Below are 27,295 nucleotides of genomic sequence, written 5' to 3'. Positions count from 1 at the left end.
TTTTTTTTGTTTTTGTTTTGAGGGGGACTCTAGAGAGAAGGATTGATTGTTTTATATTTTAAACAAATTTAAATTGTCATGTTTTACGCGGTGGCGTAGGAGGGGGTGGTAGAGGAGGCGTCACATATTGTTGCCTCATCATGATGTCTTTGGGAATGTTTTCGTAGGCTGAAAAATGATGGGAGTAAACAATTTGAGTAAACCGGGCCGTGTTGACACCTGCTTACCTGATGCCATTGATGACGCTGCCGTTGATATTTGATTATGCTGTTGTTGTATATTAATTGTTGTTGTATTATTATGTTCGTTGTGTTTGGGCGTTGTTGCGGTTGCAGTTGTTGTTATTGATGTTAGCGTTGTTGTTTGAAAAATATCGTTACTATAAAGTTGCTGTTGTTGCTGTTGTTGCTGTTGTTGTTGATGTTGATTTGTTATTGTTGCTGTTGTTGTCGTTATTGCTGTTATCTGTTTTTGACGATTATTTGTTTGTGTTGGTGACGGTAAAGGCATTTTAGTAAAATTCTGTTTAGTATTATGACCAACATTTTCATTTTGATTATATACAACACCGATCGATACGGTGCTGCTGGCGGCACCCATTCCAGAATTTACAACTACGGGTACTGGTACTGGTGTCGCCGCTATAGATGCTGCTGTTACTGTTGCCGATGTTATCGATTTATTTGCTAAACTTATATTAGTAATAGTTGGTGGTAGTGGAGATCTTTGCGTATCATTTCCAATTTCTGTGTATCTACGGAATGAAGAGGAGTGGGGGAGGAATGTAATTCACACATGCATACACAAATGCACAATTTCGGTTGGACTCACTTAATATTTGTATATTCCCGTCCAACTTGTATGCTTTGCTCTTCAGCACGTTTACGTTGTATAAGTGTTTGTATGTAATGCTGCACAGCATAATAAACAAATTTATATTGTGCTTCGGTTTGTACTAAGCCAGAACGTTGTGAACGAACCATTTGTATTGTGCGTTGAATATCTATTTCAGTATCTAAGCCTATCAAAAAAAACAAAAAAAAAAAAGTTGAAAAAAACAATTATTACACACTTACAAGTATACTTTTTTTTTTATGAACAAAAAAAAAAAAATTAAAGGATTTAAAATCCATGAAAAACAATTTTGAATACCGAAAGACCGTCTTGGAAAAAATAGATAAAAGACCTATCAGTGAATCGGTTAGAACTATTTTTTTGATAGAAAGTAATTGTAAGGAAATTTGCGTTCACATCCGCTACAAAAGCGACGAGCACAGACTATGCTCGCTTTCAAGTTCGTCGTGCTGATATATAAAATATGAAAATTTATGTTTATTATTCATACAACAACGTATCAATATAAAATGTCATATGGTAAATGGTCGAACAAGTAGTCCGCAATCCAAAATATTGTCAATAGCAGTCGCCCTTGTGTCAAAATGTGATACAATTTCATCAAAATATCTCAGAAATATATCAAAGCGGAAAACGGACAGACGGGCAGATAAGCTTAGTTTGTCTGGGCTGGATCTCTCTGAAGTTCTTCTGAATGTTGCATACATCTGCACAAACTTAATATACCCATAATATACCATAAGTAATATAGGGTGTTTAGCTCAGCGTAGAATTTCTGCATTATTTTATTATCTACAGAAAATTTCGCTCGTCAAGCCAAGATGATCTTATTATTTGGCGTACCTATCATGCGATATCAGAGAATTATTTTCAATATCTCTCGTTTGTTAGTGGCAAAGCGTAAAATCAATCCGACGGCAACGGATAAAGTGCATTTAAGGACATGGCATTTGAGGTGCGTTCCGGGATGAAAGCAACCCACCGGTTACTTGTAAAAACTTGTATCACGCGACTTTGTAAATGTTCGCCCCTGCCAAAGCTGGCTTGTCAAATTTCGTTCGAGAGATTTCAGTCGCAAAGAAGATCGTCAATCTAGGCGATAATGATATTTTGCGATCCATGTTATAGCGGAAGTCATATCTAATCATTTTGCGATTGCAACGGGGCGCTCGCACATCCACCATTCAATTGCTGAGGAACGCATCAACCATCTGCAAATCCAAACATTTGATTTGCTATTTTATAAAACGTTATACGACAAAATTTTCCCGTCACCCTAATATAATTTTTTTAATAATAATAAAAAGGGGGATTTGATGCCTTTTCCGAGTCATGTCCTATATATTGAATCTACGAAACTATTCTTTTAATTCTCTTACAGCATGTCAAGTACTCCAAGAAAACTATACTTTTAGACTTGATTTTATTCTTGATCAATCTGTTTATAAAATCCACGAGTAAAGTTTCAGTTTTCTAAGTTAATTTACAAGCATGTTAAGCATGTTAACACAAAAATATACCGGAAGACGGACAGATTAATCAATTTAGATTCTTAGACTTGTTACAAACACTTTCCGAGCAATATTTTGGTTGCCTTTAAATATTTCGCCACTATTTTGCACATCTAGTATAAACCGTTTTTGTAGTTAACATTGGAGACAAAGGTAGACTATCGTGACGATAGGGTTGAAAAAATGCTGCAGTTCATCGTTAAAACACCCGCAGAACACCCGCTCAGCATAATTCATTACAAGTAAATATTGACAGATCAGCAAGTGTGTACAATGTGCACAAGAGTGTGCAAGAGAATTGGGCGTGAGTTGAAAGCTATGAAATTTACGATGACGTTTGTTATATAACCGCTTCGCATTATTCAATGATGGCAACGATCTTTTCAATTAAACCCCAAATAATCAATAAACGGTGACGGCCCTGCACTAAACCGTAAATGGAACTGAAAAGGTTCAACATAATTTACATCTTAACTATGTGTTAAAGTGCGAATAAGCAAACAATTTGACAAACAGGCTTTGTTTCCCAACACTAATCTGCATCTGAATGCAATGGACTTTTCTCTAGAAGGCAGAAAAACACTTCTCCTTTCAATTTTATCAACCATTAATAGAACAATACAGATGCAAGATCTTTTTTTTTCATCTCCATCACCATGAAGGTTGAGAGAGGTACATGCATTTTTTCCAAAGGTTTGTAATACCCAGAAGGAAGCTTTAGGGATTCCATAAAGTATATATATTCTTGATTGTCATCAAATTGTGAATGAATTTCAGCACGTCCGTCTGGCCGTCCATCTTCTTTGTCCGTCTGTCCATCGGTGTAATATCGGTTGTAAACATTCTTCTGGTCGCAAATATGAAGCTATCATATTACATTTTAAGTTCGTGCATGCAGATTGGTATTGAAAATGGGCCACATTGATCGGAGAACACGGCCACAGTACCACGTGAACTGAGAAAATTTCTGTTTTTGAAAAGGAATGAAAAATTGGTTTTTTGCTCATTACCCATAAACTACAGCAGGTAAATTTACAAAAGCTTGACGGTATATTCTACCGACGATGCTGTGGTATCTTTACAAAAATAGAGAGGACTTACCACGCCCATCCTAAACTGTAATGTATCAAATTTTAATTTTTATTTCAATACCTTTATAACGCGCAGAAACAAGCCCCCATTCAAAAGCTCCATAAAGTTTATGCATTTTGTGGCAGTTTCAAATTTCAAATGTGCCTAAATACGTCCATCTGTCCTATCCGTCTGCCCAACTGTAGAGCATCTGCAGTAAACATTTTCCCGTTAGCGAAAATGAAGAAGAGATAGGACACGGTTACAACGCCCCCTGCTCCTATACGATAAGAACTTTTATTTTCGAAAATATATAAAAACAGTCTCGCCCACTTCATAGTATAGAGAATGAAAATCTAGTTTTTTTATATTTTTTTTTTTTTTTTTTTTTGTACTTTTGAGGATAACGGTGACGGGTATAAAAGATTCAATCACAATCGATTATAATTTTCTTACTTATTGTTTAAAAATAATGAAAAGAAATTTTGTCTAAGGCTTACTTACCATGCTTATCGATTTGATCTAAAATCATATCAATCACAATAAATGTGCCAGTGCGACCTATTCCAGCAGAGCAATGCACGCATATCGGTCCCTAGATAGAAATGAAAAGAAATTTTTAGATTTTTCTTCGTCCTTTTTTAAAATGTTCTTTTGTTTTTTGTTTTTTTTTAAATCATTTTACTTACGGGTTTCTCACCAGCTTGAGTCAATTGGCTTTGCTTGGTATTAACATCTTGCAGGAAATTCAAAACACAACCGGGATCAGTGGGCACACCGTGATCAGGCCAAACTTGAAAGTGATAGTGATAAATACGTCGCTCGGGTTGATCACGCCAGGAGAATAGAAACTCCCTTAACGTATAATCTCTCAGCGAGGAATTCTCTGACACGCACTGTATCCTCGCGGGTCCAAATTGTTTTGTTTGTCCCTCGTCGGGCCAATATTTCGCGCACTTATTCTTCTCGCGTTCAAATTCTTTGGTTGTCATTACAATTACACGTGTATTCTCCTGCCAGATCATATTCCAAAAATCGGTGATCGTATTAGCCAAACAGCCCTGCGTAGCTATGTAGGTTTTAAACATTTCTCGTTCCGTTAAATCACTGCTCAATTTTTTATGTAAAACATTACCGCCTAGGGAAGGTCTAGCCGCAATACCATTGCTACCGGTATTGTGGGCCGGTGCGGAGGTATTATTCGTTGAACGTATCGCACACAAACCATTTAAATTACTGGCATTTAACACAGCATTCGTTAGGGATTCGCTGCGTTTATGTTTACCCGAATTATCCGATTTCTTACCACACGTCACACAATTACTATAAAGCATGGTGGCAGTTTTCACAGCACACTGGACACAGGTCTTATTCAAAATTTGACAATTGGGGCAACTTTTTTGCACTTGAACAGCAGTACAGGCGGGACAGGAGGTAACCATCATAGCATTCAAACTTTCTTGGGACGCATTCATATTGATGCTCTGTTCGCCATCGGTGGGTAAGCGTATATAATTAGCATTAATATATTCAGCTCCGGCGACACTATGATCAACATCGATCAATTTAACTCGAGTATGATCATCTAAAAAAAAAAAAAAGTTAAGAAGAAGACATTTTTTAAATGTAAAAAACTAAATAAAATTAAAAAAAAAAAAAAATAAAAAAATAAAATTTAAAACGCTAATCGAATACAAAATTCCAAAAATATTCGTTAATTTCATTTTCTTCTTTTATCGGGTCTTCCAGAAAATGCTCGATAAAAAATGCATTAAATATTTGAAAATGAAACGATAAAATTGAAAGCATTTGCTTTATCTCAGTTATCAGGGCAATGCTCGTAAAAAGTTATAATAACTTTTTCTAAATCGTCACAGAAACGACTCGCCTGGCCATGACCCCCACGACAAGAACGATCTTACTATCTCTCAATTTGAATTTTTTAAACAATTGCAATCAATATTTGACCGAATCGATTGTTTCGTGCAATATTATCATTAGATATTTGCCTGAATTTTTGCGGCTGTAATCCGTACGTTAGCTAATGTCTGTCGGAAGGGACAGACACACACTTTAAACATAATTGCTGGACACGTGTGTATCTTTCATGTTCTAAGAGTAATTAATTATGTGTACATCTTGATGAATAAATTTTCAAGTGTCAGTGAATCTACCCTACCGCGCCTCGTACGTGCGGATAGAGGAGGAAGTAAATCTGAAGTTGTGAATTTTGCATAAAATTAATAAAAGTTTTTTTTATTTTTTTTATTTTTTTTCAACTTACAAGGTAAGATATTGCGATAGCGATTTTTATTGCGATTCTCCAATTTGTAGCCTTCGTTCCGAGAGAATATATCACGGCTGCCTTGTTGTAACGCTTCAAACTCTTCCCAAAAGCCACCCTAAAAAACAAAAAAATGCAATAAATTTATTAAACAATGGAACGAACGAACTTGCATCAGTTGTTAGTGCGAATTCGACAAAAAAGTTCTAAACTTTGAAAAGCTATTTACATTTTTTTAATAAACAAATTTATTTACACGTTACTCTTGACATTGACTAAAAATGGCTGTAACGAGCTTTAACAAAAACAACAAAATATTGATCTAACGTTTAAGGTCATTTAATTAACACTAACATTAAAAAATGAAATGTGATGTTTTTTTCATTTTTTTCATTTTTTTCATCACCTAAATGTCAAATGTATGTTTGTGTTTGTTTTTTCGCAAAATATATATATTTTTATCCTTACCTTAACCAATTGCTCGACACGAGCATTAATGCCAGCCGCTGTAATGCGCGTAGCGTTAAACGGTTGTCTTAAATGGACCACGGTACCGCAGGTTTCCACCATAGGATTGCGTTTATAATGCTCGATCAACTCGGATAAGGTATTGAATGGCTCACCACCTCCAACATCGTATTTGTTATCCTAGAATTAAAAAAAAAAAACAAAACAATAATATCTTAATATATACACTTTTTTTTTTTTTTTATTTTTATTCAAAAATTATTTTTTAATTTTATTCCCGCAATATGTGCTAAGTGTTTTGCCATGTTTTCCTATACCTTGCATCAGTCGTGCTACACAAATTACATTAAAGGTAAGTGAATGTATTCGACACTGACACAGGTATTCAAATAAAATCATCTTTCATTATATGGATTGCTTTAGCATTACTTTCTGTCCATCTGTCCATTTGTAATTTTGTGTTCTCACCTTAGAAGTTGCAAATTTTCGAGATAAAATTTTGATACACTGACATGTTTTGGTCCACGGACGAGCGTTGTTGAATCGGATTATTTGTACGACCGTAACGTAATATTTTGCACAAGATCCCATTATCATTTCAACTATATCCTATGAAAAGTTTTTAGAGAACGTAAACACTTATAAAGAAAGTACGAATTTTTAGTGGCTTTTTAGTGCCTGGAAACGGTTGTAGAATAGTAACTGGAACTGTTTAGAGAAATTCACTTTCTTAAATGATTCTCATGAAAAGTCAGCCTTTATAAGGAAACATTGTCGAATTTTTTCATTTTTTTTTTTTACAACAAAAATAAGTGAAGTGAAGACTTGTATTAATCGTAAAGTAATATTGGGTATTAGCTGGCGGTCGGCTCTGCCTGACTGAGTTTAAGCTTCGACTAACAAAAAATGGCGCTTGTAGCTTTTAGTCATAATCTAATAATCATTGAAATTATTATCATCTTCAAGATCTGGCATTTCCAACAATTTTTGATTGAATAACAGATAAGTTTGTGACGAGAATTCCTGAAAAGATCACTACAGTGTCCACAAGTGCGGCTTTGCAGGGTCATGTTTTCGCTCGTTAAATATAGGGAATGCCGCAAATTAATTAAACGAAAGCTGAAATCTACGCTGGGTTTTTAAGAAAAGTATTCATCGAGATCCGTGTGATGTTTAGGACAAGGTTTAATTTTGCTTTATATATGAACGAAAAAGAGAAAAAATATTTCCCATGCATTGCAGGGTCCTTTTTATATTTCATTCATCACTTGCAAATTGATATATGAGCAACGGACAGAGAGACGAAACCATAAGCAAAAGTTTGTGTCGGAAGTGATTTGTGGAATTTCTTTCATTTTCAATTTTGATCGGCCGATTGATAATGATGTTCATCGTTTCTAATGGGCATTTGACGGCACGCGATCTGCTTTTTCAGAACATTTACATATACAATATGTATACATTGTACAAGAGAGCCCAGGCTTGCCTAATTGCCCAAGATTATCGAAAAAAATGTTTATTGCAGAGAAAGAAATTTTAAAAATCATCCGAAAAATAAAACGCTTTCATGAAAACTGATCAACAATTCGATTAATTCTAAAGCTAACATGCTTTCGATGAGAGCAAAAATGTTGCTTCCTTGGTAATCAATCTTCCCGGAAAATAAAACAATTTTCGAAGACCAAGTTCATCTATTTCACTATACATCAGATTGTCGTGTGTAATACAACGTAAAATAAAGAGCCAGTTGCACGTGAAAGAGATCAGTCAACGATGAAATACCAGAACAATCATCCAAGTCAGGAGACGGCAATTTTGAGAGCTACAACACGACCATATAATCAAGCTTGATATTATTTGCTGCATCCTACCTTTTAAGAGATTCTCAGAGCGGCAGCAAAATACGTAGGCAAATTGATTTATGGCCAATGTTGCTCTAGAACAACTTCCTCAATTAACATAAAATTACAAGTGCGGTTAGTTCTCCATTTGTGTAAATTTTTCATTTTTGTTTAGTTCAATTTTCCGGAATTGCAAAAATAAGTCTTTCATGAATTTTTGTCGATTTTGTTATTTTCCAACTTTAGGGATAGAATAGGAATAGGAATAATAGAAAAAAAAAAAAACCATTAAAATAACTGATCGCCTGATAGTCACGACTCTAAATCGACATATTTATGACAAGGTAAAAGCTCATGGTTTTTAAGAAGTCATATCATGAAGTCTTGACATATTTCGAAAAGTTACAAATTTTTTTTGTCGCAAATATATTTAATCCGTCGAGAAGGTGAAAGGCCGAAAAATTATGATAAGACAAACGTTTTATAAACTAAATCATTTTTAGCTACGTCTCTGTCTATTTATAGAATACGGGTGACTTTTACACTTCACACCTCCAGCTAGGTGTTCAAGCATTCCATATATTTAATTAAGCCATTAACTTTGTCTTGTTTATTATTATTATTATTATTATTATTAATACTATTATTATTTCTAAGTAAGTTTTAGCTAAAGCTTTGTTATTGTTGGGACTATTGATGTTTACCTAGAATTGCTGTTTCATTATGTTGTTGTTAAATTTTGCAACGATAATAACAACTACAACTGATTTGAACATTTCAAGGTCAACGATATACTTATATATTTATATATGTACATTAAAAAAAAAAAAAGAAGAGCAATAAGGAAAAATTTTTAAATTTAATTCGAATTTGTTTGTTTTTTTACTATTCTTACCTGCCAGCGTATCATGACATGCGTTACTTTATCGTCAGTACGTACGGATAGAACGAAATCACCAGGTTTCGATTGTGATTCACGCACCAAAAATGAACCATTCTTTCCACGATCCAATAACAATTTTTCACATTCTTTACCAGAAAGATTGCCGTGAAACCATCTAAAACGAACAGTAAAAAACAAAAATTTATTTATTCAAAATTAACTAAAAACTAATATTTTGAAAAAAAAAAAAAAAAAAAAAAAAAAACAATTACATTTTTTCCTTTTTATCTAAATTAATTTTTTTTTTTATATTTTTTTTCAATCTATTTGTCTTTTAATATATTAAAATCTTTTCAATAATTTCAATCGACTAATCGACTTAAGTCCTTAATGCTGGTAAATCAATTGCGTACTGCTTTGTGTTGTTGTGCATGAAAATTGAAAACAGTATGACACAATTTTTATCCACATAAATAACTAAAATGCAATAATAACCTGAAAGCTTTGGGTTTTACTTCCCCAAAAAAAAAAAAAAAAAAACAAAAAGTAAATAAAATTAAAAACACAAACGAGCAAAAACCAAAAACACGAAAAAACAATAATAATAGCAATATTTGAGTCATTCGTTGCTTTGCTTTATACAAACGCAGTCCCTCTCTCTCTCTCTCTCCCTCTCTCACTTTCTCACTCTCTGACTATATCTCATTCAATCACACACAAGCTTAAAGTAAAGTATGAAAAACGAATTCTACTGAGAACATTTCAAAGGCAGAACGAAAGCTAGCGAATATAAGAGAGCGAGCGACAGATAGAGAGACAGAGAGAGAGAGAGAGAGACAGAGAGAGAGAGAGGGAGAGAGAGAGCGAGCGAAAGAAAAACAAAGGAACGTGAGAGTGTTTGTATTTCGTGTATTGTGTTTTTTTAAAAGTACAACTCAAAGCTTAAAATGTGAATCAAATTGGTTGAAAGGTTGCATACGATAGGGGAGGGGCGAAGCGGAGAGCGATGTATTCCAAACAAATGTACTTTCGAAACAGCTTTTGAAACCACCTGTTGTTACTTGTAATATGCATGAAAAAGAAAGGAAGACGATTCAATGTTGTCAATGCGATATACGCAAGTGGCAAAAACGTTAAAATCAAACGAAAAATTCTGTATTACATGTTTTAAAATTAAGCATATTAAGCGAATATAAATTAAGTGCTATATGGTCACTGTACACGAAATACAGGACCTATGTAAAAATATTGTTAACGTTACGGAGATTTAAGAAACTTTTAGAATACTATGCGTAATCTAAATAAATAGTTATAATAACGGGGGAGGAATATATATATATATATATATACATATATATATTTTTTTTACTGTGTTTAGGTAGTAAACTAAAATGCTATCAATCAAAAGATTATAAAACGATATATAAATCATTTTAAAAGCGAATTTGTTATGAAAAAAAAAAAAAAAAAAAAAAGTTATTTGTACGACAAAACGTACGCACCCGTATGATCTATCTTTTCTATTTACTTTTACTAATGATTATAATAATTACTCATCATTAAAAATAAGCTACAAATCTATAAATTCTTTCTATTGTTCTACAGAAGCAATCAAATGGGTGCCCCTCCTATGGGGTTTTTGTGAACGTTTAAAACGAAATATAAATAAATTACGCTAAAAGTTAATGGAAGACCGGATTTTTTATTTTTATTTATTAATTTTTTTTAAATTTTTTTATTTCTTATCTATAATTAAGCAAAAGCCGGCAACAAACTTATTATCAAATATGCATATATGTATGTACTTGATCTGCCTATAATTTTTATATAATTATCAATGGCCAATTGTCCTCATTATAATTTTATGCTATTCCGTAAACAATGTCTTGATTCGGATTAAAAAAAATCCGACTTTTTTTTTTTGGGATTGGATTTGGAAGAAGGGCATCTCGTTAAATGTACAGTAGATTTTGATGTGAAATTTGAAGACATTTACTACCGTTTAAGGGTATAAATGCAGAGGTTTTTTTCATCAACGGACCGAAAAGAATATATATTTTCATTTTTATATCGTAGCAGGGGCGAGAAAAGCTTGAATGGATCAAGCAAAAGATGAAAATTAAAATTTTTAATCAACATTTTTCTTCTTCTATTACAAGTAAGAAAATGAGTATAATAAACATATTGAGCAAACTTCAATGTAATGAATTCAATTGATAATGTTACTGATTTCTTATTACATCATAATTGGAACATAATTCGCTTGTAGCTATTTTGAGGAATTGCTTCCAAACTTTCATCTTTTTGCAACACCTTGTCTTGTCTATTTGTAAACAGTTATGTCCAGGTCCAACTATTATTAAAAATGCGCAATTGTTCACGGCTGGTAGCCGGTAGCGGGCTACCAATTGCCCATATCTGGGTTAGGAAATTATTACTACGTTTACAAGAATACTTGTAATATCAAGTTTATTAAAACAAATCCAAATTTCGATGTCGTCAACAAGTTACGATAAATAGCAAATATGATAATATAATCAAATTGACTTTATTAATATTTACTTACAGACCGCCAGATATAATGTGTGTATACATGTATATGCATATGATCTTGCATAAATGAATTGCTTTAGCTATTAGTCTAACTGCCTGCCTGTTTGTCTGTCGGTTAAGATATTAAGAAGTTAATGCATTGTCACCTAATAAAGGCTAAGGAGTTACGAACGAAAGCACATCCTGATCGTATGTTTATGAGTATAAAAATACTTTGCTTTGACATAAGAAACTTAAAACTTTGTAAATAATATTGTTATGAATTTATTTATTTAAAACGCGATTTTCTTATTTTAGAGGAAAGCGCCTGCTTTTTATATTCTTCCTATACAGTAAGGTGCAACTGATTAGATTCGAGACGATTGACAAAAATTAAATGGATTAGTATTATCCTCGTTATTGAATTTTTTGTTTTTTTTTTTTTTTTAACTTATTTCCACGATCCAAGATAAATAATCGATGTCTTGACTCATTGTATTCTTGCAAAAAAATTCAAATTCCAGAAACTAAAGTCCAATTGTTAACATTTTAGGGATTCTATCTCGAATCGCTGTTAAGCGGACAAAACAACTACTCTACTAGTACTCATGAAATCGTAATTTCCTGTTTGTTAACTTTTCATTTTAGACTTTCTCTGACAATGTCACGTTTGAGTGGGAGCTTTTTAACAAAACCCTTACCCCTTGAAATAATAGTTTAAAGTATTAGAATCCCTTTACTGGTGAACTGACTCTGCTCACAGAGTTTATTCTCAGCATTGATTTATCTTCTCTCTCTCTCTCCCTGTCTCTCTCTTTCCATCTCTCCCTCTCGCTCCCACCCTCTCTCTCTCTCTCTAACTCTCTTTCTTTTTCTATGAAAATCGCATTTTCATTTCCGTATCCGCGAAGGATGAGAGCAAGGGATCCGTTTATAGGAATTGAGAGAAGAAATTGGAGATAGCCATAAAGAGGTAGCGTTTGGGGATAATACGCCCGCGCGTAGCAAGTGTTTATCAGGATAACTTAAAATTTTCGTTAAGGTATGACTTGTACGAGTTGTTTAAAGAGAACCTGAGGTGAGTTGAGAGGTTTCCAGGTTACGCTGCGACTAACAAGTTAATTTACAATTTTTCTGCATCGGTTTGAACTAACGATTATTAGAGTTTCGCCCCGAATGCGGTTTCTTATTTCAAGCTCTTGCTCCTTGTAAGTGTCCCCGTCAGCGATATGCAAAGCCGATCCTTCGAAGAAGATATATTTACTTACAAACAAATCCATAAACAATGTAAAAGCGGTACCGATTGTCTGAACTCGAAAATTGATGATAATTTTCCGTTTACCGTAGCACAGTTCGTATACTATGTCGTTAACATTTTTCCTAACGAGACGTACAAGAATAAAATAATCACTTATAGACATATGGGACGGAGGTTTTTTCCACATCCACAGTCCAACCTTCAGATAACGCGGTCCTTTTATAACACGTTTTGCGTTCAACAATATTCGATCAACTTGATTGGTTTAAGAAGATTCTCTGTGAATGTTCATCAGTTCGCCGTTTTCTGTTGTCAGGGAATTCCCCTAAACCGAACTTTCGCTGTCGCAATCATCCACTTTGTCATCAACTGTCTGGTAATCCCCGCAGACGTATGTATCACGATTAGCATTCAATAAAGCTTAGTTTGTTTTATCGTAATTAGGTAAAATTACACGTAATTTTTTTGGATCCCAGATTTGCATAATGTCAGACTCGAGAGAAGCAAGAAAACAGTTGAAAAGAAAGTTTATAATTCTTGATGGCAAAATCCAAGGGTGGAGAAAGACTATCCTCTGTTACAAAATCGATAAATTTGAGTGAATCTAAAATTCGTGGAGAATATAAAGAAAACTATGGCAGTGTGAAACGGTATATCACCTGCGGCATACAATGCAGAACGAATCAAACTGATTCGGTAAATGATTCCGAGTTTCACTCGATGCGGTTCGCCTACAACGCGGCACGAATGAAACTAGTTTGCACGTTGAGCCCGAGTTTCTTATAGCGCAGGTTCGTGTTATAGGAAGTTTGACCGTATTAAACTGAAGGTAATTTTTTTTAATGGTTCTTTCAATTAAAGCGGTGGCGTTATGAGCACAGATGGAATGTAAAAACGAATCGTTTTGTTGGTGAAGTGAAAGAAAGTGAAAGTGATGCCAGAAATAAAATAATATAAAATAATATAAAATATAAAATAATATAAAGCAAAAGAAATTAATTCAAGTGCTGATTAAAACATGTTTCACATTAACTGACGGGGAATGTAAGGGGGATAGGCATTATGTATACTGTAAATTTTTCAAATGAAAGAGACTTAAACCATTGCAAGTAATTATTGGCGTTTTTTTTTTTCGGTGAGAAATATTGGAAAATATCAAACACAAAAATTATAATAATGATAAAAAAGCACACAGTGGCTAATAATTTATTCATACGCAAATCCGTTTATGGATAAAACAAACATACCGGACAACAATACATATTTGAATGAAAACTATAAATAATTTATTGTTGGAAATAATTAATAACATAATATTTAACTGGGTTTATTTTAAAACTTTAACTTTATCCGACAAAGTTAAGGGGAAGGAATACTCGTTCTATGAATAAAGAAAAATAAAAAAAATATATATATATTTTAATTTTTTTTTTTTGTTAACTTTTTTATGATATGTCAATCATAATAAATGACTTGTAGTAAATTGAAAATAAAAATTTTATTTAAACAAAAAAAAAAAACAAAAAAAAATCCCATCCTATAGAGCTCTATATAGCTTATAAGTAAGCTAAACGTGATGCTCAAAGCGAACACAGAATCATTATTAAATGCACAATTTTTGTTTATTTCAATTTGCTTTCATAATTAATTATTTTTTAACACTAAAGTTAAATTAATCTGTTTTTGTTTTGTTTCGCATTAAATAAATTGTGCACAACAACCTTTTTGCAATGGCAAAGCGCTGCGAACAAAAACAATAAGGTGAACTTTTCATGAAGTCATGAAATTACTTTTTTATTGGATACTGTCTTTGATAACTATGTAGAACTTCATATCAATATATTCAAGTGCTAAAGTAGTCACATATATCTATTTGTACCTGATAGACATATTACAATAAAAGTGAGTTCGATTTTCAAAAAAAAAAAAAAAATGATTTTCAGGTCCAATGAACCAGAACGTTATGTTATGAGGTATGATCCGAAAACAACCCAATGACTACCAATCAAACAGATTTCATCGTGAAAAAGTTGATTCAAGACTAAAAAAGTTGACAACTTTTCTTCGATTGCTCCGCATTGTTGGACAAACATTATAAATTATTAGAATAAATAAGGATAAATAAGGATTTTATCGTTTTAAAAGGAAATTCAACTGATTGTTTGTTTCATCACAACAGTGCGTGCCGTATTTCCCTGCGTTTTGCTCTCAACGAGGCCGATGAGGTCATCGACAAGGACAAGAGTAAAGATCAACATGTATGTATTCAGAACAATTTTTATAGCCATCAACTAAAAAACTAAAGTATACTCGTTTTGCTCTTACGTTCGTAACGTTAGGATACCCTGATAACTGCCTATACATATATAGCATATATAACGCAAGACTCAGTAAGTTGGCTGTAGGCTGATATGTAGACGTGAGAATGGCTATTGACAGATCCGTATGACTTTTCCATAATCTGTAGAAAATTTCATGATATTGAGACCTTTAGTTTAGCAACGCTATACACAAAGTTCAGATTTTTCCATTATTTTGGGAAAAGTTCAAAAGTCCGATCCGACCGCTTTTCTTTTCGACTATTTAGGAAGTCGAATGTGATTTTTCGTTTGTAATCAGATGCTCCAACATTTATCATATGATATTTGAAAGGGCAAGAAATCAAGACATAAATGAGACGAACCATTGACGACGATAGCTAATGCGAATGAATAATCATGTGCATTAAGTTCACGATCTGCGTTTAGAAAAAGGGCTGAGAGAAGCGCGTTACGAAAGACTTTTACAAATGCTATGAAAACCGATAAAAAAATTGCGACATCATTCACAATAAGCAAAATTCCCAGAAAATGTCATTAAAGTGATTTTTCAACTTAGGCACGGTCGTTGCCTTTACTCAATGACATCATAAGAAGCACTAAACTGCTGGACACTGCTCTTTCTGATTGTTGGTGTGCTTAAATCGACGATTTATGTTTTACGCAAGCAAGGCTTGGAAACGACAAAATATGAATCCCGTCGTGGACATACTTATGACAGACATATTATATTCTTCTATCAACGAACTCATGTAATGAGGTAAAGTAGTATATATAGTTAGAGAATAATATTTGAAATATTTTTTTGAAATTTGAATAAAAAAATTGTTCTTAAAATAATTACGAGGCATTACAGTTACAGTACTCGTAACGAATTTTAAAAAGTTGAATTTTATTTCATTGAGTGATGTTTTTTAAGCGCTTTTTTTTATTACAATTTGACATTGGTTTACACGCTATCATTGAGTTATTGAGCGACTTATGACTCATATTATCCCGTTTTTAGTAAGCATTGCAACATCAAATATTGTCTTTAGCATCGAACGAGATCTGAATTGTAAAGCTCCTCCTCTTCCCCTACTTTCTTCACTTCTTTCGTCACTCATCAGCTTTTCATCTAGTGCCTTTAAAGATATCATCCCGAAATTGTTCTTTCTTTTGTTCCTTTTGTGGCGGCCACTTATTGAAGTCTATCACTTGATAAATTTTGAGAAACTTTTGCAATTTAACTTGTTCTAGTGGCAACTAATAACGTTCGTCATAATCACGGCGCTAAACGGAGATCTTGCAGATCTTGTCAAAACATTTCGATTGACTTAGTCGACAGTCTAAGAGTCTGTAAAGAGACTTGCGGAGTCAGCTCACATGCCCGAAATAAATAGACAAGTGTATAAATAAAAATGAGTTTACAAAGTTTCTTTGCCGGTAACGAGTATACAAAATTGATCGTAAGACAAGTAAATTCTCCATCATTTTTTTTTGTTGTTTTCTTTTTGTTTATGAAGACAGCAAAAGCAAAGGCAAGTTGAAGGTGAAATTTTCACTTAAACTTTACTGCTATTGGCGTCATTGTAACCGTTTCAAGCTCAGTCGCGATTAAAGCCTGGAATATATATATATATACACACATATATATAGATTTATTTATTTATCTTTATTATATATATATATATATTTATATGGACATATATATATGGACAATTTTTAATAGCATTTTATATAGGCAAACGTTTAAACATAAATGTTGAAAAGTGTGTGTGTGTGTGTGTGTGTGTGTGTGTGTGTGTGTGTGTGTGTAGCGTAATGGAAACCTTGTTTTACAAATAAATCAAATAACTAATTGAAAAAGTGTATAGAAGAAGAAGAAAAAGAGGGGAGAAAATAAAAAAACACTTTACTCTCGCGTAACATTGAAAGTTATATAGAAGTTTGGCTTCTATAAATTAATAATTGAATTTCATAAGTTATGTCACACCACTTGGAAAATAATTAAAAATTGTTATGCTTGAATTTGCATATTATAATAAAAAAGGAGAAATAACAACAAACAATAACAACGACAAACTTGAAAATAGGAGAAAAATTATAGCTAAGTTAGCTTAGATCGAATCGTTCCGTACCATCCATTGAAAACTCTGTGTAACAAAAACTCGCGAAATTTGAGGGAAATTTTCGTTGAGCGGTATAGTTGAACTTTTGATATTTTACCCAAAGCTTAGATAGATTCCGTGTATCATTATGTCACATTATCGATAGATCGATATCTCGGCTATTGATAGTTTCTTTATTTATAATATTTCAGATAAAATAGGATGGTTTTTGGCCAAACCCGGTTCGGTTTTCAGATTTGATATAATAACAATTTCCAATATATGGCAGCGGGATGGGGTAGGGATGAATGGTTAGGGGTACACAACAACTATTATATGTTAATAATATTAAAAAAAAAAAAAAAAAAAGAAAAGAAAAGATGGAAATAGCATACCTACGCAAAAGTATGTCTTTAAAATAAAAGAAATAAATCAGTAAAACAATTGCTGCAGAAATTGAAATAAAGAGAACAGAGAAGCGGACCGTGTTAAAAAGCAAACTTGCCTAAGGCGCAAAGTAAACTAAATTTCAATACTAAAACCGATACTGACTAACACATGCGGGAGCGAAACCGTAAAAAGGCATTATCCTCCATACACAACAGGTTAATTTGATGTATTTTTATTCATATTTAAGCAAAATCTTGCAGCTGCTCTTAAGGCAGCGTAGTCAACGTCACATCGTAATGGGTATTTGTCTTTTGTTGTTTATATCCTTTGGTCGTTTATGAAAAAAAAAAATATAGATTAGAAAAAAAATTTTTTTTTTCACGAATATTTAAAAAGGACAACGCCAGGCGTAATTTCGCGAGGCATCTTTTATTTAAGGAATTTTGCGGCCTATACGTTTTTTGGTGTAAATTTGAATTAAAAAAAAATAATAACGTAGGGGATTTCAATAATTTTTTTTTTTTTTGAATTTGTGTTGGATTTTTATTTTTTTAATTTTTGATCTTAAAAAAAAAAGGCAATCGTTTATTAAATAATAGTAAAAATATTCTAATCAGACACAGTGATGAGCACTAAATACCTTACAAAACATTTCGTTTTTTTCGTATAATTATTCATAAAAAGACTTCTCAAGATAAGGGGTTATAAGTGAAGTGTCCAGTAGCATTTGCAGTAACGTTCGCTTTTCGGCCAAACGGATCGGTGCTTTAAATGCCGTCAAAATATCTTAAAAATTACGACCTGTAGGCTGAATAGAAGATCAGAAGACGGACAGGCAAACTTAGATCAGTTAAATAAAGGATGGATCTACCTTAACAACTTCAATATGACTTTGTAGCACAAGTGATGTGAAGTTTAAAAATATAACTAGCACTGGAAGAATGGAAATCGTAGCTGTTGCGTGGTCCGTTTTGAAAAATCATATTTCGGGAAAGACACGTTTAAATGAATTGAAAGATGTTGTGTAGAGTGTTGTCGATATGTTTTTCTATTACAATAAATTTTTTTGCTATTTTCCTCATTAATCTACGGTCTTAGAATCATAAAGCTAAGCTTCCACGTTCAATTTCCTTCAAAATGTTACGCTCGATAGAGTGACGCTTTTGGTGCATCTCGTCGAAAACCGAATCATACGTTTGCTGATTGACGCATTGCGAGATGGCAGAGCAATCGGCAAGAAAATCCGGATTCGAAGGAATTTGAAAAAAGCATCATCTCAAATTTTCAATACCATGACAGATGCCCTAATACCTTTGGAATCGCTCTCATCCCCATATCGATGCAATGGATGTGTTTATGAATTTCTGTTTGCAAAGTCTTTCACTTAAATGCAAGCACTTCCTAACGACATCAGTCGATGTATTAACGAAGCTAGAAGTTAACAGATAAGACATTAGGTTGCATCTGCTAGGCAGATACATGTGGTCTTTTCAGAAAAACAAATCCACACTGCCAGACCATCTTAAGGAGACAAGTAAAACCACTATGCATACAGTCTGAGAATTTGCACCGCTCGAAGCACGTTTCAAAGACTCTAGGCAAGTTGTTAACAACATCCAATTACAAACATGATTGCCATTGTCTACAGAAAAGGAAAAATTTCTCTCATAGTTTTAATTAAGAGAAAATTTATGTGAAATTCGCTTAAGGATAAGGATTTGCGTAAGTGCTATCGTACGCTTTGCTTTTAACTGCTTTCAAGTAAGAATGCACAACAACTCACTTTTAGGGTACTTGTTGCAATATAGTGAGAGTCGTTTCAAGAAATGTTAAAAATTTTTTTAATGTTAAGAATTAAAATAACAAATATTTGCTGAACGTTTTAAATGTTTATTTGGAGTAAATAAACATGAGTTAAATTGACATTTAGAAATTACAAAAAAAAAAAAAAAAAAAAAAAAAAATACAGAAAAAAAAGTCATCTGGAAAGACAAACAAATACACATTTGTTTCAGAGAACACACAAAAACTGTCTAACAATTAAGCAGAACATGAAACGAATTTGTTTTGTTGTTATTATTATTATTGTTGCTGTTGTTGTCGTTGTTGTTGTCGCTACTGTCACTGTTACTGTTGTGTTGTTGCTATCATTAAAACGGTGATCTTGTTTGGATCAGATAAGTATTTGTGTTAAACCGGAAGACAAATTCGTTAACATATTTATATACATAAGCTGGGCGATGTTTACATAAAGTTTTTTTTTTTTTTTTTTTTTTTTTTTTTTTTAAAAGCAGCAATCAATTATTTAACTAGATTAAAAATAAAAAATTAAATTCATCAGAGAGAGAGAGGGAATTTTATTCACCCGGCACCTCAAGATGATGTGAACAAATTCGCAAAATAATTTATCAATTATGGGTTTGATTAGATTAATTTTTTCGCTCTGAATGTTGAGTAGGCTGCAACCAATTTACGCCTTTCGATATCGGGTAAAATCAATAGCTGGAAATTATGGGCTCGTAAGGGACGAGTTGAGATTCTACTGCATTTTACTCACTATAATAAAATAAAAAGTCTTTCGATCGTAAAATTTTCAATTACGATCAAGTTCACTCGATATCGAGAACGATAAATCGATCTCTGACCGAAATAATTATAACAAATTTAAGAACAATTTTCACGGGGCTGGTGAAGAGACTCTCATCACTGAATCGCTTCAGAATCGATTGAAAGTGCTTAACAAGTTCGTCAAAAAAATACTGGGAATTACTTTACTTGACCAATATAGAATAAGACGGACCAGGCAATGACATCCAGGCACTTTTCAATCCTTCAATTGCTTAACTGAACTTTTCTTTTTTTGGTTTTTTTTTTTTTTTTTTTGATACTCAGCAGTACAACAATCGAAGTCAATGTGATGATAAACTGGGTTTTGAGAAAAGAAAATAAGTGAGATGAAAATGTAACCGATCGATGCCATAAAACTGCTATTACTTAAGCAAGAAAAACAATCGAGTTCCTTGAAACGGATTCTTGTTTTCTACATATTTTTCTTTAGATTTGATAGAAGTGTTCCTTACTGAATGAGATTTAATTTTGAAATGCATCCATCAACACTTCATAGCTTGGTTCCTAAGGGCTTTCTGATGAGATTCAGTTTTGAAACGGAATTTATTGAATCAGTTCGTAACTCTACGCAAAATTCCATTGAATACCAAGAATGTGAAGAAAATTTTTGCGTTCTTTCCATAAGAACCGAGTACAAACGTCCCTATGAAAATGAAATATCTAAACGAATTTTTCGATAATTTTTATAACAAATCCTTTACTTAATATACGTCATCATGCACACTAACTTACTAACTCAAAGTGGAACAATCTAATATGTGATAATAGCGAGTAGATAGAAAATTCGATGAAGAAACTTTTCCTAACAGAATGTTATTTATTTCCGATTATTACAAAGACAATAATAAGTAAAGGAAGATAGTAAACCTTTGTATACTTATTTAACAATTGCAATAAAGAATGTTTATAACAATAGCCAACAAGCGCTTGCATTGGTGAATTTATTGAAATGATATTTGATTGAGGAAATAATCGGAGTCTTCACGCGTTTATATTATTAGGATTCCTTCTCATTATTCTTTCTCTAATCTAGCTTGAGATTTATTTTCCTTTTATTTAATTAAGAATTTTAATATAGATTTCATTATATACGTGTATGCATATATCTGACAATAAAAACTGGTTTTGAAATAGTAGCAGGCCTGTGCCTGTGTAAAGCCTTAGGCAATTATTATTTATTTATTTTTTTTTTTTCTATTATTATTTTATTTATTTTTTTAATTTATTCTCTTGTTATAGTAATCGGTTTAAATTGTAATTAGTTCAATGATATATATATATATATATATATATATATTAATTATTGCATACTAATCTGATCTAATCGAAATGATTTATTTCGATATAAATGAAAGTAAAAGTCAGTAAAAGAAGGGAATTAATTGCATAAAATAGGCGTAAAATTATTGATTGGTTATGAAATTATTGAGAAAACCTTTCTAAGTCATGGTTAAAATTAATCAAGTGTTTGATCGTAATTTCATAATTTCTTTTTTAATTATAACACACATTAATAACCTGTTATATTATATATATATATATATATATATTCAATATGCTTTTACTTTCTTTATGCACTTATTGCTATAAACAACTTCCTTAAATGATAATTTAACCGTTTGTATATAACTCATGAACGAACTAACGTCACTGCCTTATGGATATTTTAATAAATTTAAAAATAACCGTTAATCACACACACACTCTTTGCTTAAACTAAACAAAATTAAACTCAAACGCGCATAATTGAAAAAAAATAAATATATATATATATATAAAATAAAATAAATAAATAATAAAAATAATAATAATTAAAATCGAAAGATTTTAAACAATAATTATTAAAATAAATCAATAACAATTCAATTTATAAATAAATAAAAAGGAAAACAAAACAAACAAAAAAAAAAAAAACACACACACACACACGCACACATGCATACACACAACGCAAAAATAACATTCTTCCGACTACAGCTGCCTGCCTGTTAGTAGTTAGAGCACGATGAACACAAACGCGACCTGAAAAAGGTCCCGGTCTTCTTCTTTTTTTTTTTGCTTTCACAAGTGCTATGAATCTTGTAATGAATGAATCTTGTAATATTCGTATGCTATCAGACTCAGGGCTACCCCGCTAATGATTTCCGTCCGCAGTAAAGCATTGAATCACTTTGTTACCTTCTTCGAAGATAAGTTTCCAAACACACTACTCTTCGGAAATCTTGAAAATTTCGTCATTGAATTGCAATCAAGCCAATCAGACGATCTATGAAAGAGTTAATCATTTAACAATCTGAACTTCAAAGCCTCTTTTACAGTTTCATAATGAATCTAATATTAATACTTAGTGTGCTTGCATGTATTTTAATCATTTTTTTTGTTTTTCGCTTTAAAAAACCATTTATTGAGAAAAATTGTTACAACATAAATAGTAATCAAAATATTTGCCATCAACTTTTTGCCACGTTTCTGGCAACACGTTGATACCGCGATATTAACTTGGCAGCGAATCAATCAATCAATCAATTAACTCATTTTCACACCTCTTCAGCATTTTGAAACCGCGTGCCAAGTGTCGATTTGAACAAATGATAATTAAAAAGCGATATGTCAGGTGAGTACGCTGGCCGCGGCGGAACTTCCCATTCGATCCACTAAAGTGTATCCTTGACAACTCTTGCAACGTGTGCTCGAGCGTTACTATGCAAGACCATCATCTATTTACATCTATTTAACCGCTGTTGCTGATGCTATTTGTTCAATTGTCGTAGACAGTTGCAGTGACGGGTTCACTCGGTTTTAGCGACTCGTAATACCGCGCTCCACCTTGCTGATCTTATCACGTGACAGCAAAACTTTATGGGCGCAAATACTCCGCTTCAGTGTCGATGTGGATGGCTCTCCTGCACTGCAACTGCCATGTTATGTAGAGAAAGGTCGAAATCATCGTAATTTTCATTATTTTATGATTTTCATCAATAGATGTCACTGATTAAAATGCATGCGAGCACGTATTATAAATGAAGTAAATTAACCACGATTTTAGCTATTTTGCGGTACTTGTGTTCCGCAATTTCCTTACTTAAACAACAGTCCAACAAATTTCATCGAAATTAAATTGGAGGGCCGATAATATAGATACCATTTTTTTTTTTTTTTTTTTTTCAAACTTTAGGGGAAATTTTTAGAAAGTAACTCCTATTACGGTTCTTTTAAGGTGATTTTCTTTTTCGTCTTTTTCACACAAGTCACAACGATAGAGTTTAAACTTGTTTTCATACACAACCTTATTTTTTCGTTAACGAGTATATATGTTTTGGCAATATGAACTTTTCAATAAGTACTAATAAATTTGTTGAATTTCGCGATGTTAACCCAAAATGTTGCAATAAACAGTATTGATTGTGTTTATCGCTCACAAAACTTGGAAAAGCTGCAAAGATTTCGCTTTAATTAAATGGGTGCAAACTAGTTTAATATCATCGTTAACGACTTAATTATGATATTTCGTGATAACTACGCCAAGCAATTATTTAAAATAAGTGCTTAATTGTTTTCAGATTGCCATGGCTAGCGTATGTCGCAAATTTATTCTAATCGATTTCTATTCTATAGCAGATGTGGTCCCAAATGCGCTTGGCTCTCCATAAGACTCATCCTATTGCCAGTCTAGTTCTTTGCACTTAGTTTGAATATGTTTTCTTAAAGTTTGAATTTTTTTATTTTATTTTTTTTTTTGGTTTTTCATATAAAATGTGTTTTTCACCCTTTACTAGTCTTCATATCATCTTTGCTATCTTTTCAAAATCAAGTTTTGATTTATTTACAAGCATTTTTTCTATTTTTAGGAATCAGATCAGGTTCAAAAAGGTTTGGAAGCGAAATGAAAAGTAGTATTGATTGAAACTTACTTAATGGTATATAAGAAGTAGTAAAACACCATTATCGGAAATGGTTCTTACAAATTTATCGGTTTTGTTTTTTATCAGCTTTTTGGTTTCTGCTCAAATTATAGGAAATGTTTTATGGAAGTTTCAGTTTCAGTCAATTACGATTATTAGGAGAACTAAAGCTTATTTTTATGAATTGTTTCATTATTTTTTATTTTTCATTTAAATTCTTAACAGTGCACTCAAATAATAAAACGCTAACAGGTGTGAAAATAAGTTATGACTGGTATTTAATTCATTTATTTATTTATTTTATTTTATTTTTTTTTGTTTTTTTTTTTTTTCTTCAAGGAAATGGTGAAAAGCATATTATTCAAAACATTTACTCGCCTTTTGCGGAGAAGATCTATTTTTAATTTCCAGGGATATCTGATTTTTAGAGGCTATTGAAAGAAAAGACAAATTTCTTAAATACCGTCATAAGCGTGAAAGGATCACCAACACACACAATAAGTCATCGACTGAAAAGGATATTAGTCGGTAAAAGTAATGTATGTTAAATATAGTGGGCGCATGCTGACCACGTTGTAATATGAGCCTGATTGTCATTATACTGAGAAATTGTGAACGTTTTTCGCTTAACAATCGGTTGAGTTACATCCGTTCTAATTGATGATTGCAGTCTATAGCGATCGTTTACTTCTTTTGGAATTATATAAACACATTCGACTAATTCCTCTCTTTGGGAAAGTCAGCAATAGTCGGCTTTATCGCCGATATATATATATATATTATATCCATCAATTTATTGCGCTTCCAATATGATATCATGTACATAACTTGTACTATGCTTACGCGAAAACAATATTTCCCGAGAGGGGGGTCAAATAACAATAATTAGTAACGTAACTATGTCTTGCTGAAAAACCAGTAAAGACTTGCTTATACACATGGTATATATTCATTTTACCGTTATCAAAGCTAACTGTTTAACTAAGTGTACGATTTTTCGTCCGCCTGTAGTTTATTGACATTCTCAAAGTTCGAAATCGAAAGTTCAAAAATCGAAAAATATAAAAGTGAAATTTAATACATATATATATATATATATATATATACTTGAATCATGGGCACAAATTAAGCGTGAAAATGCAATTAGAACGATTTCGATTCGAAGTTGAAAAAGAAAGGAACAATAGTATGGACCGACCAGGCAGATGAATAAAGTAACATATCTCAATCGTGTTGCAATCATATTTTATTTTACAAAGATCCGTACGGGCATCGTTAATATGAAACCATGAGAATGTGCGCGATAATAACAATTAGCAGATGAGCGACTGAACGACTTGAGCGCTTGAGCGAAAAAAATCAACTTAATTTTGTTAATTGAATGGCAATACATATAATATATACATATAGACTACATGCTAATGTTATAAACGAGCGATTTACCAAACTACTGAACTTGATGACCTTCTTGTCGTGTATTATTTGCATAGGTCGTTAACCAATGATTAACATGACATGAAAGAATTTTACTCAATAATTTGTTTATGTTTTCTTCGCTTGTAGCAAACATTAGGTATTAGTCTTTGTTTTTTTTTCTCTCTTTACGCTTAAATTTAAATTGAATTTTTTATGCATTCTATACACGAGCAAAAGAAAAAAAAAAAAAGTGATAAATTTAAATGGAACAAATTAATACTATTTAACGAAAGTCTCGCAAGTGACCATTAATTTTACCCTTCTATGTGATTTGTTTCATATAAAAATGTTTTTATGGGATTTGTTTCTTTTTTTTTTTTTTGGGAAAGTACCATTCCTAACCTTGTTTTTATACGATAGACGCTTGGCATGAAAAACCGTGCCGAAAAACTATCGCTCAAGGCCAGGCATAGCCTTGGCCGAGAGTAGTCCTTTCTACTTTGCCATGTATTGCCTTGTATGCGTTGCATGTGGGCTTTTCGCATCAAACATACCAATTACGGGTATGTGCGGTCTACTGCCTACTGCCTAGTCGCCTTTTTTAAGTTACGAAGAACTATACGCTTTGCATATAAGGCTTATGCTGCGCTTCTCCTGCCAATTGCTTTCATCTTTTCGCAACTTGTATGCGTCTACGCTTGATCTAACCTCAACCGTCTCCTATTGATCGTATATCGATTAATTGATAGAAAAATACTGCAAATTGTTTGCGAGAGAATATTTTCATTCTCGACTTAGTCGGTAATATATACTGTCGAAGACAATAAAATCTTAGATGATTTTAATCGCCTTTGAACATAACCTCAATATAAATGAAATGATTGTTTGGAAAACTTGATCGCAACTTGAGATGATTTTTACTACAACCATATCCACTTGCGGTATATCGCGGCATATTGCGTATGCATAGACGCAATGAAGCGAATTAAAAACTAAAAATTAAAATTTTATTAGAAAAAAAAAAAAAAAAAAAAAAAAAACCATAATAAATAATACGCACGGATATATCCACATGCGGGTACGCAACACTGCCAATTCATGAGGTATACCCAACGACAAAGGCCATACTGGATTGCCCGAAGGCAACGACAGCGGTGTCGAGGCGTTTGACGAAATTGGAGTGTGACAATAGGATGAATTTAAAGATTCTATCGACGAGCTGGACGATGATGATGAGCGGGCTTGAAGTGACGATGCATATGACGATGCCCCCGAATATATGCCCGATGACGGTGATGTTGATAAATTCAAATTTAAAGAACTCTTTGCCTTTAAAATCGGTTCACGTACTGCCGTGTTAATACTGTTACTTATTAGAGATGTCGAATAAAGTTCCGATTCTTTTAAAGTCTGACGTCTGTTCGGACCTCTTATGATAACTGCTAATTCATCGGTGGATAGGCAAGATTTGCTAAAGGAACGATGATGAAGATTGACTTTGGGTTTCTTCTTCTTGGGCATAGCGGCTGCATAAGAAGCGGCAATGGCACGTTCATATTCTAAGTTACGGGCAGCATTATGTTGATTGTTACCGTTAATGCCAATCATGCTGGTGGTGTTACTGGCGGCAGTAACGTTACCGTTATTTTTGTTGCTATTGCTATTATTATTATTCTTGTTATTCTTGTTATTATTATTATTATTATTATTATTATTATTATTGTTGTTATTATTATTATTATTATTAATCGGGCAGCTTTGCTTATTTGCAGAACTTTTAATGTTTTCCTTATTTTTATGATGGACAGCATTCGAAATTTTTACAAAATACTTATTAAGCAACATTTT

General features: G+C 32.6%; 1 protein-coding gene across 1 annotated transcript; it reads right to left on the bottom strand.

Moving 5' to 3' along the window:
- LOC119633250 (tyrosine-protein phosphatase corkscrew-like) lies at positions 1 to 27,295 on the bottom strand. The gene is made up of 10 exons (XM_038026735.1): positions 26,508 to 27,295; positions 8,926 to 9,088; positions 6,190 to 6,369; positions 5,722 to 5,839; positions 4,127 to 5,022; positions 3,942 to 4,032; positions 832 to 1,021; positions 418 to 754; positions 228 to 369; positions 1 to 168 (listed from the first exon to the last, which is right to left on the bottom strand). The coding sequence occupies exons 1-10, from the start codon at positions 27,290 to 27,292 to the stop codon at positions 77 to 79; spliced, it is 2,994 nt and encodes a 997-aa protein (XP_037882663.1). The 5' UTR covers positions 27,293 to 27,295; the 3' UTR covers positions 1 to 76.

The sequence above is a fragment of the Glossina fuscipes genome, unplaced genomic scaffold (assembly GCF_014805625.2).
Source record: "Glossina fuscipes isolate IAEA_lab_2018 unplaced genomic scaffold, Yale_Gfus_2 0, whole genome shotgun sequence".
Taxonomy (NCBI): domain Eukaryota; kingdom Metazoa; phylum Arthropoda; class Insecta; order Diptera; family Glossinidae; genus Glossina; species Glossina fuscipes.
This window is presented reverse-complemented; position numbering and strand designations above follow the sequence as displayed.